The sequence below is a fragment of the Entelurus aequoreus genome, linkage group LG12 (assembly GCF_033978785.1).
Source record: "Entelurus aequoreus isolate RoL-2023_Sb linkage group LG12, RoL_Eaeq_v1.1, whole genome shotgun sequence".
NCBI classification, from domain to species: domain Eukaryota; kingdom Metazoa; phylum Chordata; class Actinopteri; order Syngnathiformes; family Syngnathidae; genus Entelurus; species Entelurus aequoreus.
The window spans coordinates 65713400-65736184 of NC_084742.1; the positions used below are offsets into that span (position 1 = coordinate 65713400).

At 36.9% G+C, this 22785-nt stretch overlaps 1 protein-coding gene across 5 annotated transcripts in view; it reads left to right on the top strand.

Moving 5' to 3' along the window:
- LOC133662456 (transcription factor ETV6-like) overlaps positions 1 to 22785 on the top strand; it is a 111399-nt gene that overhangs the window by 58893 nt on the left and 29721 nt on the right. For 4 of the 5 annotated variants that reach the window (XM_062066466.1, XM_062066469.1, XM_062066467.1 and 1 more), the window contains one exon: positions 15429 to 15593. The exons of the other annotated variant lie outside the window; for it this stretch is intronic. In XM_062066466.1, the coding sequence (XP_061922450.1) occupies positions 15429 to 15593 (165 nt within the window). The remainder of the gene's footprint in view (positions 1 to 15428; positions 15594 to 22785) is intronic. 5 annotated transcript variants of the gene reach the window in all.

Here is a 22785-nt window from a genome sequence, read left to right on the forward strand (position 1 = left end):
AAGGTACTCAAAGCGCTTTGACACTATTTCCACATTCACCCATTCACACACACATTCACACACTGATGGCGGGAGCTGCCATGCAAGGCGCTAACCAGCAGCCATCAGGAGCAAGGGTGAAGTGTCTTGCCCAAGGACACAACGGACGTGACTAGGATGGTAGAAGGTGGGGATTGAACCCCAGTAACCAGCAACCCTCCGATTGCTGGCACGGCCACTCTACCAACTTCGCCACGCCGTCCCCATAATATACATACTTAATTGTTTCGTTTTTTTTAATAAAAAAATGAAAATGAATCGATTAAAACGAATAGAATTTAAAAAAAGATTAACACTAATTCGTATTATTTCTATTTGGTTTACATTATTTATTTGTATTTATTCTTACTATAAAGAAATTAATAAATTAATAAAATGTATTTTAAAAAATTCGAAAAATATTACGTTATTTCTTATTTCAAATGAATTTTATTTACTTGTTTCGGTTTTTTTAATAAAAAAATGAAAATGAATCGATTAAAACGAATAGAATTTTAAAAAAGATTAACACTAATTCGTATTATTCCTATTTGGTTTACATTATTTATTTGTATTTATTCTTACTATAAGGAAATTAACAAATTAATAAAATGAATTTAAAAAATGTCAAAAAATATTACGTTATTTCTTATTTCAAATGAATTTTATTTACTTAATTGTTTCGTTTTTTTTTAATAAAAAAATGAAAATGAATCGATTAAAACGAATAGAATTTAAAAAAAGATTAACACTAATTCGTATTATTCCTATTTGGTTTACACTATTTATTTGTATTTATTCTTACTATAAGGAAATTAACAAATTAATAAAATGAATTTAAAAAATGTCAAAAAATATTACGTTATTTCTTATTTCAAATGAATTTTATTTACTTAATTGTTTCGGTTTTTTTTAATAAAAAAATGAAAATGAATCGATTAAAACGAATAGAATTTGAAAATAGATTAACACTAATTTGTATTATTTCTATTTGGTTTTCACTGTGATGACTCAAAAATATGAAATAATTAAAATCAATGGTGTTCTGCATTATTTATATTTTAGGGCTCTAATTACAAAATACTGCACATTTATTTCAGTTTTACTATAAAAAACAAAGTTGTTTTATACAGAAAAGCCATAAAACCTTTTTTTTTTTTTAAAGTTGATATAGAGATTTACTGTAAGTGTTAAATAAAAAATAATACAAATTAGACTTATTTTTAACATTTTAATAACTGAGACCCTTTATGGTCCCCGGGACGTCTAAAGGTAAAATAAATACAAAAAATCCATATATTTTGTTATGGTTTGAAATGAAAAATATCAAAATGGCCCCCACATGCTTTAAATTTTTCCGTTTGCGGCCTTCAGTGGAAAAAGTTTGGACACCCCTGCTATAAACACACCCCGCAACCTTGTGGACAGCCCTTCCCAGAAGAGTTTTTTGTTTTTATTCAGTCATTGGTGGAGCATAATATTGTTTTTAACATGGCTGTGCAGCACTTTGGAAACATTCTTGTTGTGTAAATGTGCTATATAATGCTAGGTTCACACCGACGGCGCTTTAAAGCGGCATGAAAAGTGGCGTTAAAGCGTAACAAAGCCTGATTAAAGCGTGAGGGTCCTAATGGATCGTGGGAAAGCTTGTAGTGAAGCGGGATGCGGCAAGTTCGCCAAAATTTTTTAAACAGTTTAAAAAAATTCTGCGCTCTGTCAAGAATGGAATAAAGCGCCGAGAGCGTATCAAAGCGTGACAAAGCTCAGCAAAACTTGACTCAAAGCGTAGGAAAGCTTAACAGATCTTGGTTCAAAGCGCAATAGGAAGTGACTGTGATATTGACTAGTGACATTGAAACTTTATGTAAAACCAACACAGGATTACAAATCCATTCTCTTTTGCATCATTGCCTTTTTTATACGATGATCATTGTTTCTGTACTTCTGTTTGCTGTTTGATGTTGCAGTTTGACATTACTGTTTATCATTTTTCTGTATGAAAATGTTAATAATAAAGAGAATATGTTACGTTTAAAATAAATGCCTTTTATTATTGTCAACTAGCATAAGAGATGAAAGATAGATATTTATTAAGATGACAAAGAAATTAAGATATAAAACATAATATAACGAAAAAAAGAGAAATTGAAAAAATAAATGAATATAAAAAATAAAAGAGATGCCTTTTATTATTGTCAACTAGCATAAGAAATGAAAGATAAATATTTATTAAGATGACAAAGAAATAAAAGAAATGAAGATATAAAACATAATATAACGGAAAAAAAGAGAAATTGAAAAAATAAATGAATATAAAAAATAAAAGAAATGCCTTTTATTATTGTCAACTAGCATGAGAAATGAAAGATAGATATTTATTAAGATGACAAAGAAATAAAAGAAATGAAGATATAAAAAATAATATAACGAAAAAAAAGAGAAATTGAACAAATAAATGAATATAACAAATGTGTGGAAAACAGTATACTGAGTTTTTCACATTTTTTTTTTACTTATTTGTTTATCATATTTCTCTTTTTTATTACATTATGTGTTTTATCCTGTGTATAATAAAACAAAAAGAGAAATCAATTAAATAGATAAATCTAAAAAAATGTGGGGAAAACTTAGTATACTGAGTTTTTCACATTTTTTTCTTATTTTTGTTGTAACAATGCACAACAGAGCTTGATAATCGTGTCAGAGCCTGATTTAAAGCGTCAGGATCGCATCAAAGCGTAATAAAGTTCAATAAAACATATCAAAGCGTGATTTAAAGCGTATCAAAGCGGCATCAAATCGTGAGGAACGGTAACAAAGCGGCAACTAATTCGTATCAGAGCGTATCAAAGCATAACATTACTTCGGAGATCGGGATATTCGTGGAAAAATTGACAAAAATGACGGCGCTTTGCTCGCCGCTTTAAAGCGCGGCAAGCGCCGTTGCTGTGAACCAGGCATAAATAAAGTGGATTGGATTGAAGCTGTAATAGCTGTAACATTGCATTTTGAACCCTATGGGTTAGGAATGGGATGGCACTTCAAGTTCATATGTGAGTCAAGGCAGGTGGCCAAATACTTTTGGCAATATAGTGTAGCTTCAAGTCAATAACGGGGTCAACATCGAGGGTTTTTAAAGGACTTCGGACAGAAAGCCTACCGTGTCAGGATCTTGGGGATTTTTAACAATCTCTCTAACATCTGTACTGAGATCCCAAACAACTCTTGAAAGCCGCAGAATGCACCATCCTCACAAGGCCTTCCGTCTCCGAACAGACCGCTGCAAGAAAACGGGAAGCTGGCAGTCTGCTCAGAGGTCTCGTGTCATATTGATCGCTCTCTGCGAGAACTTCCTTTGTTTGACGGCCGCGGAGGGGAGTCGGCGGGGGTTTTTGACGGGTGGTCTGAAAGTGTTCCAATTACTTGTGACTGACATCGGTGGCAACCAAAGATAAGAGCTGCCCGACTCCCAAGAGAAAGAGTTTAAGGGTTGAGCGATAAGTGAAAGAGGAGTTCTTCCTGAGCCTGAGTCACAATGTCAATCATTGGATTACTCAGAGGGTGCAGAGATCTGTCTGCAATGGCAAGAATAAACCAGGCTTCTTGTCTAGCCAGATAATGTGAAGGTTAGAATATCAGTCTGGGACGTTCACCTCAGATGCCAGGAGAACCGAGGACGCGGTTGTGTTGAATGCATGAAGAACTGGGCTTTAATGACTTCAGAAACCGAGAGAACACAGGAGTTCAGGATCCGAGTAGCAAAGGTCTTAACTGGGGACATCGGATATACAGCTTTAGAGGAAGAGGAAAGTCGGCGTTTAACACTCAATAAACCTGACACAGGAGTTAAGGACATGAAGGGTCTTTGGGAGCAAACTGGGAACATGTGCTTGAATGACATCAGGAACATAAGACTTTTAGAAACTGGAAACATGTGCTTGAAGGACCCTCGGAAACACCAAGCTTTAGAAACAGCGGGAACCTTTTTCTGGATTCTCATTATAATGTTAGATCCACTATGGACTGGACTATCACTATTATGTTAGATCCACTATGGACTGGACTCTCACTATTATGTTAGATCCACTATGGACTGGACTCTCACTATTATGTTAGATCCAATATGGACTGGACTCTCACTATTATGTTAGATCCACTATGGACTGGACTCTCACTATTATGTTAGATCCACTATGGACTGGACTCTCACACTATTATGTTAGATCCACTATGGACTGGACTCTCACTATTATGTTAGATCCACTATGGACTGGACTCTCACTATTATGTTAGATCCATTATGGACTGGACTATCACTATTATGTTAGATCCACTATGGACTGGACTCTCACACTATTATGTTAGATCCACTATGGACTGGACTCTCACACTATTATGTTAGATCCACTATGGACTGGACTCTCACTATTATGTTAGATCCACTATGGACTGGACTCTAACTATTATGTTAGATCCACCATGGACTGGACTCTCACTATTATGTTAGATCCAATATGGACTGGACTCTCACTATTATGTTAGATCCACTATTGACTGGACTCTCACTATTATGTTAGATCCACTATGGACTGGACTCTCAATATTATGTTAGATCCACTATGGACTGGACTCTCACTATTATGTTAGATCCACTATGGACTGGACTCTCAATATTATGTTAGATCCACTCTGGACTGGACTCTCACTATTATGTTAGATCCACTATGGACTGGACTCTCACTATTATGTTAGATCCACTATTGACTGGACTCTCACTATTATGTTAGATCCACCATGGACTGGACTCTCACTATTATGTTAGATCCACTATGGACTGGACTCTCACTATTATGTTAGATCCACTATTGACTGGACTCTCACTATTATGTTAGATCCACTATGGACTGGACTCTCACTATTATGTTAGATCCACTATGGACTGGACTCTCACTATTATGTTAGATCCACCATGGACTGGACTCTCACTATTATGTTAGATCTACTATGGACTGGACCCTCACACTATTATGTTAGATCCACTATGGACTGGACTCTCACTATTATGTTAGATCCACTATGGACTGGACTATCACTATTATGTTAGATCCACTATGGACTGGACTATCACTATTATGTTAGATCCACTATGGACTGGACTATCACTATTATGTTAGATCCACTATGGACTGGACTCTCACTATTATGTTCGATCCACTATGGACTGGACTCTCACTATTATGTTAGATCCACTATGGACTGGACTCTCACACTATTATGTTAGATCCACTATGGACTGGACTCTCACACTATTATGTTAGATCCACTATGGACTGGACTCTCACTATTATGTTAGATCTAATATGGACTGGACTCTCACTATTATGTTAGATCCACTATTGACTGGACTCTCACTATTATGTTAGATCCACTATAGACTGGACTCTCACACTATTATGTTAGATCCACTATGGACTGGACTCTCATTATTATGTTAGATCCACTATGGACTGGACTCTCACACTATTATGTTAGATCCACTATGGACTGGACTCTCACACTATTATGTTAGATCCACTATGGACTGGACTCTCACACTATTATGTTAGATCCACCATGGACTGGACTATCACTATTATGTTAGATCCACTATGGACTGGACTCTCACTATTATGTTAGATCCACTATGGACTGGACTCTCACTATTATGTTAGATCCACTATGGACTGGACTCTCACTATTATGTTCGATCCAGTATGGACTGGACTCTCACTATTATGTTAGATCCACTATGGACTGGACTCTCACACTATTATGTTAGATCCACTATGGACTGGACTCTCACTATTATGTTAGATCCACTATGGACTGGACTCTAACTATTATGTTAGATCCACTATGGACTGGACTCTCACACTATTATGTAAGATCCACTATGTACTGGACTCTCACACTATTATGTTAGATCCACTATGGACTGGACTCTCACTATTATGTTAGATCCACTATGGACTGGACTCTCACTATTATGTTAGATCCACTATGGACTGGACTCTCACTATTATGTTCGATCCACTATGGACTGGACTCTCACTATTATGTTGGATCCACTATGGACTGGACTCTCACACTATTATGTTAGATCCACTATGGACTGGACTCTCACACTATTATGTTAGATCCACTATGGACTGGACTCTCACACTATTATGTTAGATCCACTATGGACTGGACTCTAACTATTATGTTAGATCCACTATGGACTGGACTCTCACTATTATGTTAGATCCAATATGGACTGGACTCTCACTATTATGTTAGATCCACTATTGACTGGACTATCACTATTATGTTAGATCCACTATGGACTGGACTCTCACTATTATGTTTGATCCACTATGGACTGGACTCTCACTATTATGTTAGATCCACTATGGACTGGACTCTAACTATTATGTTAGATCCACTATGGACTGGACTCTCACTATTATGTTAGATCCACTATGGACTGGACTCTCACTATTATGTTAGATCCAATATGGACTGGACTCTCACTATTATGTTAGATCCACTATTGACTGGACTATCACTATTATGTTAGATCCACTATGGACTGGACTCTCACTATTATGTTCGATCCACTATGGACTGGACTCTCACTATTATGTTAGATCCACTATGGACTGGACTCTCACACTATTATGTTAGATCCACTATGGACTGGACTCTCACTATTATGTTAGATCCACTATGGACTGGACTCTAACTATTATGTTAGATCCAATATGGACTGGGCTCTCACTATTATGTTAGATCCACTATAGACTGGATCTAACATAATAGTTATTATGTTAGATCCAGATGACATAATCTGGATCTAACACTATTATTACTGGACTCTCACACTATTATGTTCGATCTACTATGGACTGGACTCTCACTATTACGTTAGATCCACTATGGACTGGACTCTCACTATTATTTTAGATCCACTATGGACTGGACTCTCACACTATTATGTTGGATCCACTATGGACTGGACTCTCACACTATTATGTTAGATCCACTATGGACTGGACTCTCACACTATTATGTTGGATCCACTATGGACTGGACTCTCACACTATTATGTTAGATCCACTATGGACTGGACTCTCACACTATTATGTTAGATCCACTATGGACTGGACTCTCACACTATTATGTTAGATCCACTATGGACTGGACTCTCACTATTATGTTAGATCCACTATGGACTGGACTCTCACTATTATGTTAGATCCACTATGGACTGGACTCTCACTATTATGTTAGATCCACTATGGACTGGACTCTCACACTATTATGTTGGATCCACTATGGACTGGACTCTCACACTATTATGTTAGATCCACTATGGACTGAACTCTCACACTATTATGCTAGATCCACTATGGACTGGACTCTCACTATTATGTTAGATCCAATATGGACTGGACTCTTACTATTATGTTAGATCCACTATTGACTGGACTATCACTATTATGTTAGATCCACTATGGACTGGACTCTCACTATTATGTTTGATCCACTATGGACTGGACTCTCACTATTATGTTCGATCCACTATGGACTGGACTCTCACTATTATGTTAGATCCACTATGGACTGGACTCTCACACTATTATGTTAGATCCACTATGGCCTGGACTCTCACTATTATGTTAGATCCACTATGGACTGGACTCTAACTATTATGTTAGATCCACTATGGACTGGACTCTCACTATTATGTTAGATCCAATATGGACTGGGCTCTCACTATTATGTTAGATCCACTATAGACTGGATCTAACATAATAGTTATTATGTTAGATCCAGATGACATAATCTGGATCTAACACTATTATTACTGGACTCTCACACTATTATGTTAGATCCACTATGGACTGGACTCTCACTATTATGTTAGATCCACTATGGACTGGACTCTCACTATTATGTTAGATCCACTATGGACTGGACTCTCACACTATTATGTTAGATCCACTATGAACTGGACTCTCACACCATTATGTTAGATCCACTATGGACTGGACTCTCACACTATTATGTTAGATCCACTATGGACTGGACTCACACTATTATGTTAGATCCACTATGAACTGGACTCTCACACCATTATGTTAGATCCACTATGGACTGGACTCTCACACTATTATGCTAGATCCACTATGGACTGGACTCCCACACTATTATGTTAGATCCACTATGGACTGGACTCTCACTATTATGTTAGATCCACTATGGACTGGACTCCCACACTATTATGTTAGATCCACTATGGACTGGACTCTCACTATTATGTTAGATCCACTATGGACTGGACTCTCACACTATTATGCTAGATCCACTATGGACTGGACTCTCACTATTATGTTAGATCCACTATGGACTGGACTCTCACACTATTATGCTAGATCCACTATGGACCGGACTCACACTATTATGTTAGATCCACTAATAAGATTGGTAGGCACTGGGAACATACGACTTTGAAGAAAAAACCGGAACATAACATTTTTAACACTGGAACGTACGACTTTAGAAGCAGAAAACTGGGTAGCGTATTTTCCGGATCATAGGGCGCACCAGATTACATAAGGCCGAAAGGACAAGATCGCGGGTCCAAATGAGTTTCCTCCGCCGGGTGTTGGGTCTCTCCCTTAGAGATAGGGTGAGAAGCCTCCACATGGAGAGGAGCCAGATGAGGTGGTTCGGGGATCTGGTCAGGATGCCACCCGAACGCCTCCCTAGGGAGGTGTTTAGGGCACGTCCGACCGGTAGGAGGCCACGGGGAAGACCCAGGACACGTTGGGAAGACTATGTCTCCCGTCTGGCCTGGGAACGCCTCGGGATCCCCCGGGAAGACTTGACTTCAATCAATAACGGAGCAGCATCTCCTCATCCGCCGGCAAAGTGTCCCGTGAAAAAAACCTTTCACCGGAACTCTCTAATAACTAAAGTTCCTTGGGTGAATAATGTCAACTCACTACACCGGTATGTTTTAGTGCTTTCATGGCGAGTTCACTGACAGATACAAGTTAGAACTTTACACTACTTTGTATTAGTGTTATGTCCCATAACAAGAAGATAGAGGAAACAGAAGAAGCTTATCTAATGGTGGACGTGTGCACATTCTCAGGACTTATGCAGATCCCAAAAACAGATCAGCAGGTACTAGAAGGTAAGAAAAGTTGGTTTTGCATAATATTGCGAAACAAAACACCAGATAATATGTCCACTAATGGGTGCCATTTTGCAGTCCTTGTACACACAGCCTAGTACTACTCGTACTTTTGACTACAGTAGTACTACTCGTAGTTCTGACTACAGTAGTACTACTCGTAGTTCTGACTACAGTAGCCGTACCGGGCCCACAATCCATCAAGCTACTAAAATATTTTGAAAGATTTTTGAGCGCCGTGTGTAATGTTCTATATTTTCAATGGAACATTTCAAGTTTTGGTGTTGTTTACTAAGATAGGACTATAGAAACCAATGAAACTGGAAAGATAGGACTATAGAAACCAATGAAACTGGAAAGATAGGACTATAGAAACCAATGAAACTGGAAAGATAGGACTATAGAAACCAATGAAACTGGAAAGATAGGACTATAGAAACCAATGAAACTGGAAAGATAGGACTTTAGAAACCAATGAAACTGGAAAGATAGGACTATAGAAACCAATGAAACTGGAAAGATAGGACTATAGAAACCAATGAAACTGGAAAGATAGGACTATAGAAACCAATGAAACTGGAAAGATAGGACTTTAGAAACCAATGAAACTGGAAAGATAGGACTATAGAAACCAATGAAACTGGAAAGATAGGACTATAGAAACCAATGAAACTGGAAAGATAGGACTATAGAAACCAATGAAACTGGAAAGATAGGACTTTAGAAACCAATGAAACTGGAAAGATAGGACTATAGAAACCAATGAAACTGGAAAGATAGGACTTTAGAAACCAATGAAACTGGAAAGATAGGACTATAGAAACAAATGAAACTGGAAAGATAGGACTATAGAAACCAATGAAACTGGAAAGATAGGACTAGAAACCAATGAAACTGGAAAGATAGGACTAGAAACCAATGAAACTGGAAAGATAGGACTATAGAAACCAATGAAACTGGAAAGATAGGACTATAGAAACCAATGAAACTGGAAAGATAGGACTATAGAAACCAATGAAACTGGAAAGATAGGACTTTAGAAACCAATGAAACTGGAAAGATAGGACTATAGAAACCAATGAAACTGGAAAGATAGGACTTTAGAAACCAATGAAACTGGAAAGATAGGACTATAGAAACCAATGAAACTGGAAAGATAGGACTATAGAAACCAATGAAACTGGAAAGATAGGACTATAGAAACCAATGAAACTGGAAAGATAGGACTTTAGAAACCAATGAAACTGGAAAGATAGGACTATAGAAACCAATGAAACTGGAAAGATAGGACTATAGAAACCAATGAAACTGGAAAGATAGGACTATAGAAACCAATGAAACTGGAAAGATAGGACTTTAGAAACCAATGAAACTGGAAAGATAGGACTATAGAAACCAATGAAACTGGAAAGATAGGACTTTAGAAACCAATGAAACTGGAAAGATAGGACTATAGAAACAAATGAAACTGGAAAGATAGGACTATAGAAACCAATGAAACTGGAAAGATAGGACTAGAAACCAATGAAACTGGAAAGATAGGACTAGAAACCAATGAAACTGGAAAGATAGGACTATAGAAACCAATGAAACTGGAAAGATAGGACTATAGAAACCAATGAAACTGGAAAGATAGGACTATAGAAACCAATGAAACTGGAAAGATAGGACTTTAGAAACCAATGAAACTGGAAAGATAGGACTTTAGAAACCAATGAAACTGGAAAGATAGGACTATAGAAACCAATGAAACTGGAAAGATAGGACTATAGAAACCAATGAAACTGGAAAGATAGGACTTTAGAAACCAATGAAACTGGAAAGATAGGACTTTAGAAACCAATGAAACTGGAAAGATAGGACTATAGAAACCAATGAAACTGGAAAGATAGGACTTTAGAAACCAATGAAACTGGAAAGATAGGACTTTAGAAACCAATGAAACTGGAAAGATAGAACTTTAGAAACCAATGAAACTGGAAAGATAGGACTTTAGAAACCAATGAAACTGGAAAGATAGGACTATAGAAACAAATGAAACTGGAAAGATAGGACTATAGAAACCAATGAAACTGGAAAGATAGGACTAGAAACCAATGAAACTGGAAAGATAGGACTAGAAACCAATGAAACTGGAAAGATAGGACTATAGAAACCAATGAAACTGGAAAGATAGGACTATAGAAACCAATGAAACTGGAAAGATAGGACTATAGAAACCAATGAAACTGGAAAGATAGGACTTTAGAAACCAATGAAACTGGAAAGATAGGACTTTAGAAACCAATGAAACTGGAAAGATAGGACTATAGAAACCAATGAAACTGGAAAGATAGGACTTTAGAAACCAATGAAACTGGAAAGATAGGACTATAGAAACCAATGAAACTGGAAAGATAGGACTATAGAAACCAATGAAACTGGAAAGATAGGACTATAGAAACCAATGAAACTGGAAAGATAGGACTTTAGAAACCAATGAAACTGGAAAGATAGGACTATAGAAACCAATGAAACTGGAAAGATAGGACTATAGAAACCAATGAAACTGGAAAGATAGGACTATAGAAACCAATGAAACTGGAAAGATAGGACTTTAGAAACCAATGAAACTGGAAAGATAGGACTATAGAAACCAATGAAACTGGAAAGATAGGACTTTAGAAACCAATGAAACTGGAAAGATAGGACTATAGAAACAAATGAAACTGGAAAGATAGGACTATAGAAACCAATGAAACTGGAAAGATAGGACTAGAAACCAATGAAACTGGAAAGATAGGACTAGAAACCAATGAAACTGGAAAGATAGGACTATAGAAACCAATGAAACTGGAAAGATAGGACTATAGAAACCAATGAAACTGGAAAGATAGGACTATAGAAACCAATGAAACTGGAAAGATAGGACTTTAGAAACCAATGAAACTGGAAAGATAGGACTTTAGAAACCAATGAAACTGGAAAGATAGGACTATAGAAACCAATGAAACTGGAAAGATAGGACTATAGAAACCAATGAAACTGGAAAGATAGGACTTTAGAAACCAATGAAACTGGAAAGATAGGACTTTAGAAACCAATGAAACTGGAAAGATAGGACTATAGAAACCAATGAAACTGGAAAGATAGGACTTTAGAAACCAATGAAACTGGAAAGATAGGACTTTAGAAACCAATGAAACTGGAAAGATAGAACTTTAGAAACCAATGAAACTGGAAAGATAGGACTTTAGAAACCAATGAAACTGGAAAGATGGGACTATAGAAACCAATGAAACTGGAAAGATAGGACTTTAGAAACTAATGAAACTGGAAAGATAGGACTATAGAAACCAATGAAACTGGAAAGATAGGACTATAGAAACCAATGAAACTGGAAAGATAGGACTATAGAAACCAATGAAACTGGAAAGATAGGACTTTAGAAACCAATGAAACTGGAAAGATAGGACTTTAGAAACCAATGAAACTGGAAAGATAGGACTATAGAAACCAATGAAACTGGAAAGATAGGACTATAGAAACCAATGAAACTGGAAAGATAGGACTTTAGAAACCAATGAAACTGGAAAGATAGGACTATAGAAACCAATGAAACTGGAAAGATAGGACTATAGAAACCAATGAAACTGGGAACATTTTACTATAGAAACTGAGGAATAGTACAGGAAGTACATGTTCTATCCACAGCTGTGGGAATAAAAGCACATGTCTTTCTTTGTTCCTGCTACGGCCTTGGCTAGACTTTCACAATAAAAGCCGCTTCTGCTAGACCTCGAGGAACAATAGAACAGTTTGCTATTCTTTAGTACAGTTGTGTTGCTATTCTTTAGTACAGTTGTGTTGCCATTCTTTAGTACAGTTGTGTTGCTATTCTTCAGTACGGTTGTGTTGCTATTCTTTAGTACGGTTGTGTTGCTATTCTTTAGTACAGTTGTGTAGCTATTCTTTAGTACAGTTGTGTTGCTATTCTTTAGTACAGTTGTGTTGCTATTCTTTAGTACAGTTGTGTTGCTATTCTTTAGTACAGTTGTGTTGCTATTCTTTAGTACAGTTGCGTTGCTATTCTTTACTACAGTTGTGTTGCCATTCTTTAGTACAGTTGTGTTGCTATTCTTTAGTACAGTTGTGTTGCCATTCTTTATCACAGTTGTGTTGCTATTCTTTAGTACAGTTGTGTTGCCATTCTTTAGTACAGTTGTGTTGCTATTCATTAGTACAGTTGTGTTGCTATTCTTTAGTACAGTTGTGTTGCTATTCTTTAGTACAGTTGTGTTGCTATTCTTTAGTACAGTTGGTGTTGCTATTCTTTAGTACAGTTGTGTTGCCATTCTTTAGTACAGTTGTGTTGCTATTCTTTAGTACAGTTGTGTTGCCATTCTTTATCACAGTTGTGTTGCTATTCTTTAGTACAGTTGTGTTGCCATTCTTTAGTACAGTTGTGTTGCTATTCTTTAGTACAGTTGTGTTGCTATTCTTTAGTACAGTTGTGTTGCTATTCTTTAGTACAGTTGTGTTGCCATTCTTTAGTACAGTTGTGTTGCTATTCTTTAGTACAGTTGTGTTGCCATTCTTCAGTACAGTTGTGTTGCTATTCTTTAGTACAGTTGTGTTGCTATTCTTTATCACAGTTGTGTTGCTATTCTTTATCACAGCTGTGTAGCTATTCTTTAGTACAGTTGTGTTGCCATTCTTTAGTACAGTTGTGTTGCCATTCTTTAGTACAGTTGTGTTGCCATTCTTTAGTACAGTTGTGTTGCTATTCTTTAGTACAGTTGTGTTGCCATTCTTTAGTACAGTTGTGTTGCCATTCTTTAGTACAGTTGTGTTGCTATTCTTTAGTACAGTTGTGTTGCCATTCTTTATCACAGTTGTGTTGCTATTCTTTAGTACAGTTGTGTAGCTATTCTTTAGTACAGTTGTGTAGCTATTCTTTAGTACAGTTGTGTTGCTATTCTTTATCACAGTTGTGTTGCTATTCTTTATCACAGTTGTGTAGCTATTCTTTAGTACAGTTGTGTTGCTATTCTTTAGTACAGTTGTGTTGCTATTCTTTAGTACAGTTGTGTAGCCATTCTTTAGTACAGTTGTGTAGCCATTCTTTAGTACAGTTGTGTAGCTATTCTTTAGTACAGTTGTGTTGCTATTCATTAGTACAGTTGTGTTGCTATTTTTTAGTACAGTTGTGTTGCTATTCTTTAGTACAGTTGTGTAGCCATTCTTTAGTACAGTTGTGTAGCTATTCTTTAGTACAGTTGTGTTGCTATTCTTTAGTACAGTTGCATTGCCATTCTTTAGTACAGTTGTGTTGCTATTCTTCAGTACAGTTGCGTTGCCATTCTTTAGTACAGTTGTGTTGCTATTCTTTAGTACAGTTGTGTTGCCATTCTTTAGTACAGTTGTGTAGCTATTCTTTAGTACAGTTGTCTTGCTATTCATTAGTACAGTTGTGTTGCTATTTTTTAGTACAGTTGTGTTGCTATTCTTTAGTACAGTTGTGTAGCTATTCATTAGTACAGTTGTGTTGCTATTCTTTAGTACAGTTGTGTTGCCATTCTTTAGTACAGTTGTGTTGCTATTCTTTATCACAGTTGTGTTGCTATTCTTTAGTACAGTTGTGTTGCTATTCTTTATCACAGTTGTGTTGCTATTCTTTAGTACAGTTGTGTTGCTATTCTTTATCATAGTTGTGTTGCTATTCTTTAGTACAGTTGTGTATGGATGTTGTCCCTACAAGTGCAGATGTTGTGTTGTGAAAGGTGTGTGTGTGTGTGTGAGTGTGTGTGTGTGTGTGTGTGTGTGTGTGTGTGTGTGTGTGTGTGTGTGTGTGTGTGTGTGTGTGTGTGTGTGTGTGTGTGTACATGTAGAATAATAAAGGAGCAGGAATGTAATATATTGTAATAGACAATCTTTGTTCACATCTCTTTAGTCTTCATGTGTTGTCATCTTTAATCCTCACTGGCTGATCTCCTTCTCTTCCAGTAATCACTCCCTCCTTTTATCTCCACTTCCTCAATATCCTTCTTACTGCCTCCTTCCTTCCTGACACCCACCCTCCACCCTCCACCCCCACCCTCCATCCGGCCTTCCGTCTTCCTTCCTCCCCCCCCCTCCCCCCCATGTCTACTTCACTCCCCTCTCCATCCTCTCAATGTTGCTGCTTGTGTCCTGGTCCCTCCTGCAGGTCTGCAGCCGGTCTTCTGGAGTCGTGAGGACGTGTCTCAGTGGCAGCGGTGGGCGGAGAAGGAGTTTGCCCTGCGACCCGTCACCAGCGGCTCCTTCCAGATGAACGGCAAAGCTCTGTTGCTGCTCACCAAGGAGGACTTCCGCTACCGCTCCCCCCACTCCGGTAGACCCCGCCTTCCTCCACTCATTATTCTTCCTTCACAGCAACACGTTGCAAAAAAGGGCATGTTCACCACTGTGTTACATGGCCTTTCCTTTTAACAACACTCAGTAAAGCTTTGGGAACTGAGGAGACACATTTTTGAAGTGGAAGTATTTCCCATTCTTGCTTGATGTACAGCTTAAGTTGCAGCCTTCACACATTTTCAATGGCATCGTCTTGCTGAAATAAGCAGGGGCGTCCATGATGACGTTGCTTGGATGGCAACATATGTTGCTCCAAAAGCTGTATGTACCTTTCAGCATTAATGGCGCCTTCACAGATGTGTAAGTTACCCATGTCTTGGCCACTAATACACCCCCATACCATCACACATGCTGGCTTTTACACTTTCACCCTAGAACAGTCCAGGTGGTTCTTTTCCTCTTTACGTCCACAGTTTCCATCTCAGGGCGGACACTCTAACCACTAGGCCACTGAGTAGGTAGAGTTTTAACTTGCACTTACAGATGTAGCGACCAACTGTAGTTACTGACAGTGGTTTTCTGAAGTGTTCCTGAGCCCATGTGGTGATATCCTTTACACACTGATGTGGCTTTTTGATGCAGTAGCGCCCGAGGGATCCAAGGTGTGTAATATCATGGCTTACGTGCAGTGATTTCTCCAGATTCTCTGAACCTTTTGATGATATTACGGAGCGTAGATGGTGAAATCCCTAAATTCCTTGCAATAGCTGGTTGGGAAATGTTGTTCTCAAACAATATATTGTACATATTACATATTGTTATGAAGGTGTCTGTTACTACATTATATATATACTTGCAGTGTGTATATTGTACATATTACATATTGTTATGAAGGTGTCTGTTACTACATTATATATATACTTGCAGTGTGTATATTGTACATATTACATATTGTTATGAAGGTGTCTGTTACTACATTATATATATTCTTGCAGTGTGTATATTGTACATATTACATATTGTTATGAAGGTGTCTGTTACTACATTATATATATACTTGCAGTGTGTATATTGTACATATTACCCGGTACATATTGTTATGAAGGTGTCTGTTACTACATTATATATATACTTGCAGTGTGTATATTGTACATATTACATATTGTTATGAAGGTGTCTGTTACTACATTATATATAAACTTGCAGTGTGTATATTGTACATATTAAACATATACGACAGCAGCCAAATTAAAAGCCTTTTTAACTCATGTTAAATTGGTTCTATTATCTTTTAAATGCCAAATACTGCGATATTTATAGCGTAGCATGCTAGCATTAGCTAATAGCTAGCGAGACATATGGCATGAACGAGTACTGCTCGTCTGTACTATACTGAAGCAGAACCAGTCCACAAGGACAAGGGTGTAAAAATAATATCCAAACGGCAGACATTTGTCCATGGAAATATGGAAAAGCTGCTGATGGTGTGTTTGACGGTGAAGCTGCTCGCGGTATATACAGTAAAAGCTGCTCTCTGCTCTCCAAAGTAAATGCTGTATGTTATTATTACTTTACTTTATAAAACTACTCTAAAGTTAAAGAGTTGTCAATAATACATTTTGTTGTGTTGTTTGTTTTTCTTTTTTAAAAGCATGTTAAATGTGTGGTACATTTTGCTCAATATATTGTGGATATATATATAACATATAATAATATATAAGATACAAGTATTTTTCCATTATGAGTCATGAATTAAACTCCTACTATTGTATTACCGTATTTTCCGGACTATAGAGAGCGCCGCTATACAAGCCACACCCACCAAATTTTAGAAGGAAATAAATATATATTTCCATATATTAGCCACACCGAACTATAAGCCTATGGACACAGAAATATTCTGTAAATGTTTATTGACATACCTTCATTGTTTCCAAACGGTGTCTGTAACACGGCAGTAAAACGGCTGATCAAACAAAACAGAAGTCACGGTCCTGGAATGGTCAACAACTCCACGGTGACGTTTTTGGTGAATTTACTGAGGAATTTGTGAAAGTGAAGCAATACAAAAAGAATGTTATTGTAAATTAATAATACTAACAAACACTCGTAAACCTGTTAGCATAGTAGCTAATGCTAACGATGCTAGCTTGATTACATTACGATAGCACGTACAAATATGCATGAAAACACTCCTACAGACATCACACATGGGACGCTTTAGTAAGTATGAATTGTTTTAGTTATATTGTAAAACTTACAAACGTTGCTTGGAGTGACGAATGAAGAATCCATACGAGTAGAAACGCTATGGAGTAGTGATGTACGATACCACTGATTTTCTTTCCAATATGATACCAAGTTAAAGACTGGTGTCGGCGATATCGATCTGATACTTTATGCAAACATAGCTAAAAGGTCTGCTAAAAATTTAAAAAGTTGTAAGTCAATAATACTAACAAACACTTGTAAACCTGTTAGCATAGTAGCTAATGCTAACAACACTAGTTTGATTACATTACGATAGCACGTACAAATATGCATGAAAACACTCCTACAGACATCACACATGGGACGCTTTGGTGAGTAAGAATTGTTTTAGTTATATTGTAAAACTTACATTAGTAAGAATAGTTTTAGTTGTATTGTAAAACTTACATTAGTAAGTAAGAATAGTTTTAGTTGTATTGTAAAACTTGCATTAGTAAGTAAGAATAGTTTTAGTTATATTGTAAAACTTACATTAGTCAGTAAGAATAGTTTTAGTTATATTGTAAAACTTACATTAGTAAGAATAGTTTTAGTTGTATTGTAAAACTTACATTAGTAAGTAAGAATAGTTTTAGTTATCTTGTAAAACTTGCATTAGTAAGTAAGAATAGTTTTAGTTATATTGTAAAACTTACATTAGTCAGTAAGAATAGTTTTAGTTGTATTGTAAAACTTACATTAGTCAGTAAGAATAGTTTTAGTTATATTGTAAAACTTACATTAGTCAGTAAGAATAGTTTTAGTGATATTGTAAAACTTACATTAGTCAGTAAGAATAGTTTTAGTTATATTGTAAAACTTACATTAGTCAGTAAGAATAGTTTTAGTTATATTGTAAAACTTACATTAGTCAGTAAGAATAGTTTTAGTTATATTGTAAAACTTACATTAGTCAGTAAGAATAGTTTTAGTTATATTGTAAAACTTACATTAGTCAGTAAGAATAGTTTTAGTTATATTGTAAAACTTACATTAGTAAGAATAGTTTTAGTTGTATTGTAAAACTTACATTAGTAAGAATAGTTTTAGTTGTATTGTAAAACTTACATTAGTAAGTAAGAATAGGTTTAGTTATATTGTAAAACTTACATTAGTAAGTAAGAATAGTTTTAGTTATATTGTAAAACTTACATTAGTAAGTAAGAATAGTTTTAGTTATATTGTAAAACTTACATTAGTCAGTAAGAATAGTTTTAGTTATATTGTAAAACTTACATTAGTAAGTAAGAATAGTTTTAGTTATATTGTAAAACTTACATTAGTAAGTAAGAATAGTTTTAGTTATATTGTAAAACTTACATTAGTCAGTAAGAATAGTTTTAGTTATATTGTAAAACTTACATTAGTCAGTAAGAATAGTTTTAGTTATATTGTAAAACTTACATTAGTCAGTGAGAATAGTTTTAGTTATATTGTAAAACTTACATTAGTCAGTAAGAATAGTTTTAGTTATATTGTAAAACTTACATTAGTAAGTAAGAATAGTTTTAGTTATATTGTAAAACTTACATTAGTCAGTAAGAATAGTTTTAGATATATTGTAAAACTTACATTAGTCAGTAAGAATAGTTTTAGTTATATTGTAAAACTTACATTAGTCAGTGAGAATAGTTTTAGTTATATTGTAAAACTTACATTAGTCAGTAAGAATAGTTTTAGTTATATTGTAAAACTTACATTAGTAAGAATAGTTTTAGTTGTATTGTAAAACTTACATTAGTAAGAATAGTTTTAGTTGTATTGTAAAACTTACATTAGTCAGTAAGAATAGGTTTAGTTATATTGTAAAACTTACATTAGTAAGTAAGAATAGTTTTAGTTATATTGTAAAACTTACATTAGTAAGTAAGAATAGTTTTAGTTATATTGTAAAACTTACATTAGTCAGTAAGAATAGTTTTAGTTATATTGTAAAACTTACATTAGTAAGTAAGAATAGTTTTAGTTATATTGTAAAACTTACATTAGTAAGTAAGAATAGTTTTAGTTATATTGTAAAACTTACATTAGTCAGTAAGAATAGTTTTAGTTATATTGTAAAACTTACATTAGTAAGTAAGAATAGTTTTAGTTATATTGTAAAACTTACATTAGTAAGTAAGAATAGTTTTAGTTATATTGTAAAACTTACAAACGCTGCTTGGAGCGACGAATGAAGAATCCATACGAGTAGAAACGCTATGGACGGCGTGTCTTTGCATGTGTTTAATGAAAACTATTTGCTTTAAGGCCACCAGCGAATAAAAATCCATAAGTTAGCCGCACCGTTTTCATGAGCCGCAGGGTTCAAAGCGTAGGAAAATAGAAGCGGTTTATAGTCCGGAATTTACGGCGCATACCTTTTTACTGTAAACGAATCGCTGCTTCCCGACGACTAACAATCGGTATCGGCCCTGAATAGTAGTTATTATTACACAGACATCACACACGCTTTAGTAAGTAAGAATAGTTTTAGTTATATTGTAAAACTTACAAACGCTGCTTGAAGTGACGAATCCATACGAGTAGAAACGCTATGGACGACTAAAAGACGGAGACGCACTTGTACTTGCGATTGAAAGCACTAAACAGAAGGGACATTTTGTAAAAGTTCACCCAGCAGGGAGCGAACTCGTCAAAAAGATGGCACCGTAGCACAAACAATAAGGCACCTTTTCAGTGTATATGCTCAAGTTGATAGGCTCCAGCACCCCCCCCCCCGCCACCTCAAAAAGGGACAAGCGGTAGAAAATGGAAGGATGGATGCTCAAGTTAAATAAAAAAGTATTTGCATCATGGCCGTCAGCGAAGAACAATACATAAATTAGCCGCACCGTTTAATAAACCACAGGGATCGAGGCGTAGGGGGAAAAAAAAGTATTTCCAGTACTTGGACATTGTCACTCCAAACATTGACAGTTTTGGAGGAAATGAGCTCATGCAGCTTAAACAAAGCAATAAAGTCATGGGAGATGCAGATATTGGGGGGGGGGGGGGGGGGGGCATCAACCTCAACTGTTGCCACGGCAACAGCAGCCAGAAAACAAAACACTTTCCCAAGCAGACTGTTGGGTTTTCTTTGGAAAGAGGAAGAGAGAGTGGATGTGGGACAAATAATTGTTCAATAAACATCTAATATTAATAATCATCCACGCATATTTTAGTTGAATATGAAGACTATGATGTCATCACGCTGACAGACAGGTGTCACATGGTTTATCATCACATGCTTACTTCCTGTCTGTCATGAAGACTAAGCAGAGATCACGAAGACTAAGCCGAGATCATGAAGACTAAGCCGAGATCACGAAGACTAAGCAGAGATCACGAAGACTAAGCCGAGATCACGAAGACTAAGCAGAGATCATGAAGACTAAGCAGAGATCATGAAGACATCATGAAGACTAAGCAGAGATCATGAAGACCAAGCCGAGATCACGAAGACTAAGCAGACATCACGAAGACTAAGCCGAGATCACGAAGACTAAGCCGAGATCACGAAGACTAAGCAGAGATCATGAAGACTAAGCAGAGATCACGAAGACTAAGCAGAGATCATGAAGACTAAGCAGAGATCACGAAGACTAAGCCGAGATCACGAAGACCAAGCAGAGATCACGAAGACTAAGCAGAGATCACAAAGACTAAGCAGAGATCACGAAGACTAAGCAGAGATCATGAAGACTAAGCAGAGATCATGAAGACTAAGCCGAGATCACGAAGACCAAGCAGAGATCATGAAGACTAAGCAGAGATTATGAAGACTAAGCAGAGGTCATGAAGACTAAGCAGAGATCATGAAGACTAAGCCGAGATCACGAAGACCAAGCAGAGATCATGAAGACTAAGCAGAGATTATGAAGACTAAGCAGAGATCACGAAGACTAAGCCGAGATCACGAAGACCAAGCAGAGATCACGAAGACTAAGCAGAGATCACGAAGACTAAGCAGAGATCACGAAGACTAAGCAGAGCTCACGAAGACTAAGCAGAGCTCACGAAGACTAAGCCGAGATCACGAAGACTAAGCCGAGATCACGAAGACTAAGCCGAGATCACGAAGACTAAGCAGAGATCACGAAGACTAAGCCGAGATCACGAAGACTAAGCAGAGATCGCGAAGACTAAGCCGAGATCGCGAAGACTAAGCCGAGATCACGAAGACTAAGCCGAGATCACGAAGACTAAGCCGAGATCACGAAGACTAAGCCGAGATCACGAAGACTAAGCCGAGATCACGAAGACTAAGCCGAGATCACGAAGACTAAGCCGAGATCACGAAGACTAAGCCGAGATCACGAAGACTAAGCCGAGATCACGAAGACTAAGCAGAGATCACGAAGACTAAGCAGAGATCACGAAGACTAAGCAGAGATCACGAAGACTAAGCCGAGATCACGAAGACTAAGCCGAGATCACGAAGACTAAGCCGAGATCACGAAGACTAAGCAGAGATCACGAAGACTAAGCCGAGATCACGAAGACTAAGCCGAGATCACGAAGAGTAAGCCGAGATCACGAAGACTAAGCAGAGATCACGAAGACTAAGCCGAGATCACGAAGACTAAGCCGAGATCACGAAGACTAAGCCGAGATCACGAAGACTAAGCCGAGATCACGAAGACTAAGCCGAGATCACGAAGACTAAGCCGAGATCACGAAGACTAAGCCGAGATCACGAAGACTAAGCCGAGATCACGAAGACTAAGCCGAGATCACGAAGACTAAGCCGAGATCACGAAGACTAAGCAGAGATCACGAAGACTAAGCCGAGATCACGAAGACTAAGCAGAGATCACGAAGACTAAGCAGAGATCACGAAGACTAAGCAGAGATCATGAAGACTAAGCCGAGATCACGAAGACTAAGCAGAGATCATGAAGACATCATGAAGACTAAGCAGAGATCATGAAGACCAAGCCGAGATCACGAAGACTAAGCAGAGATCACGAAGACTAAGCCGAGATCATGAAGACTAA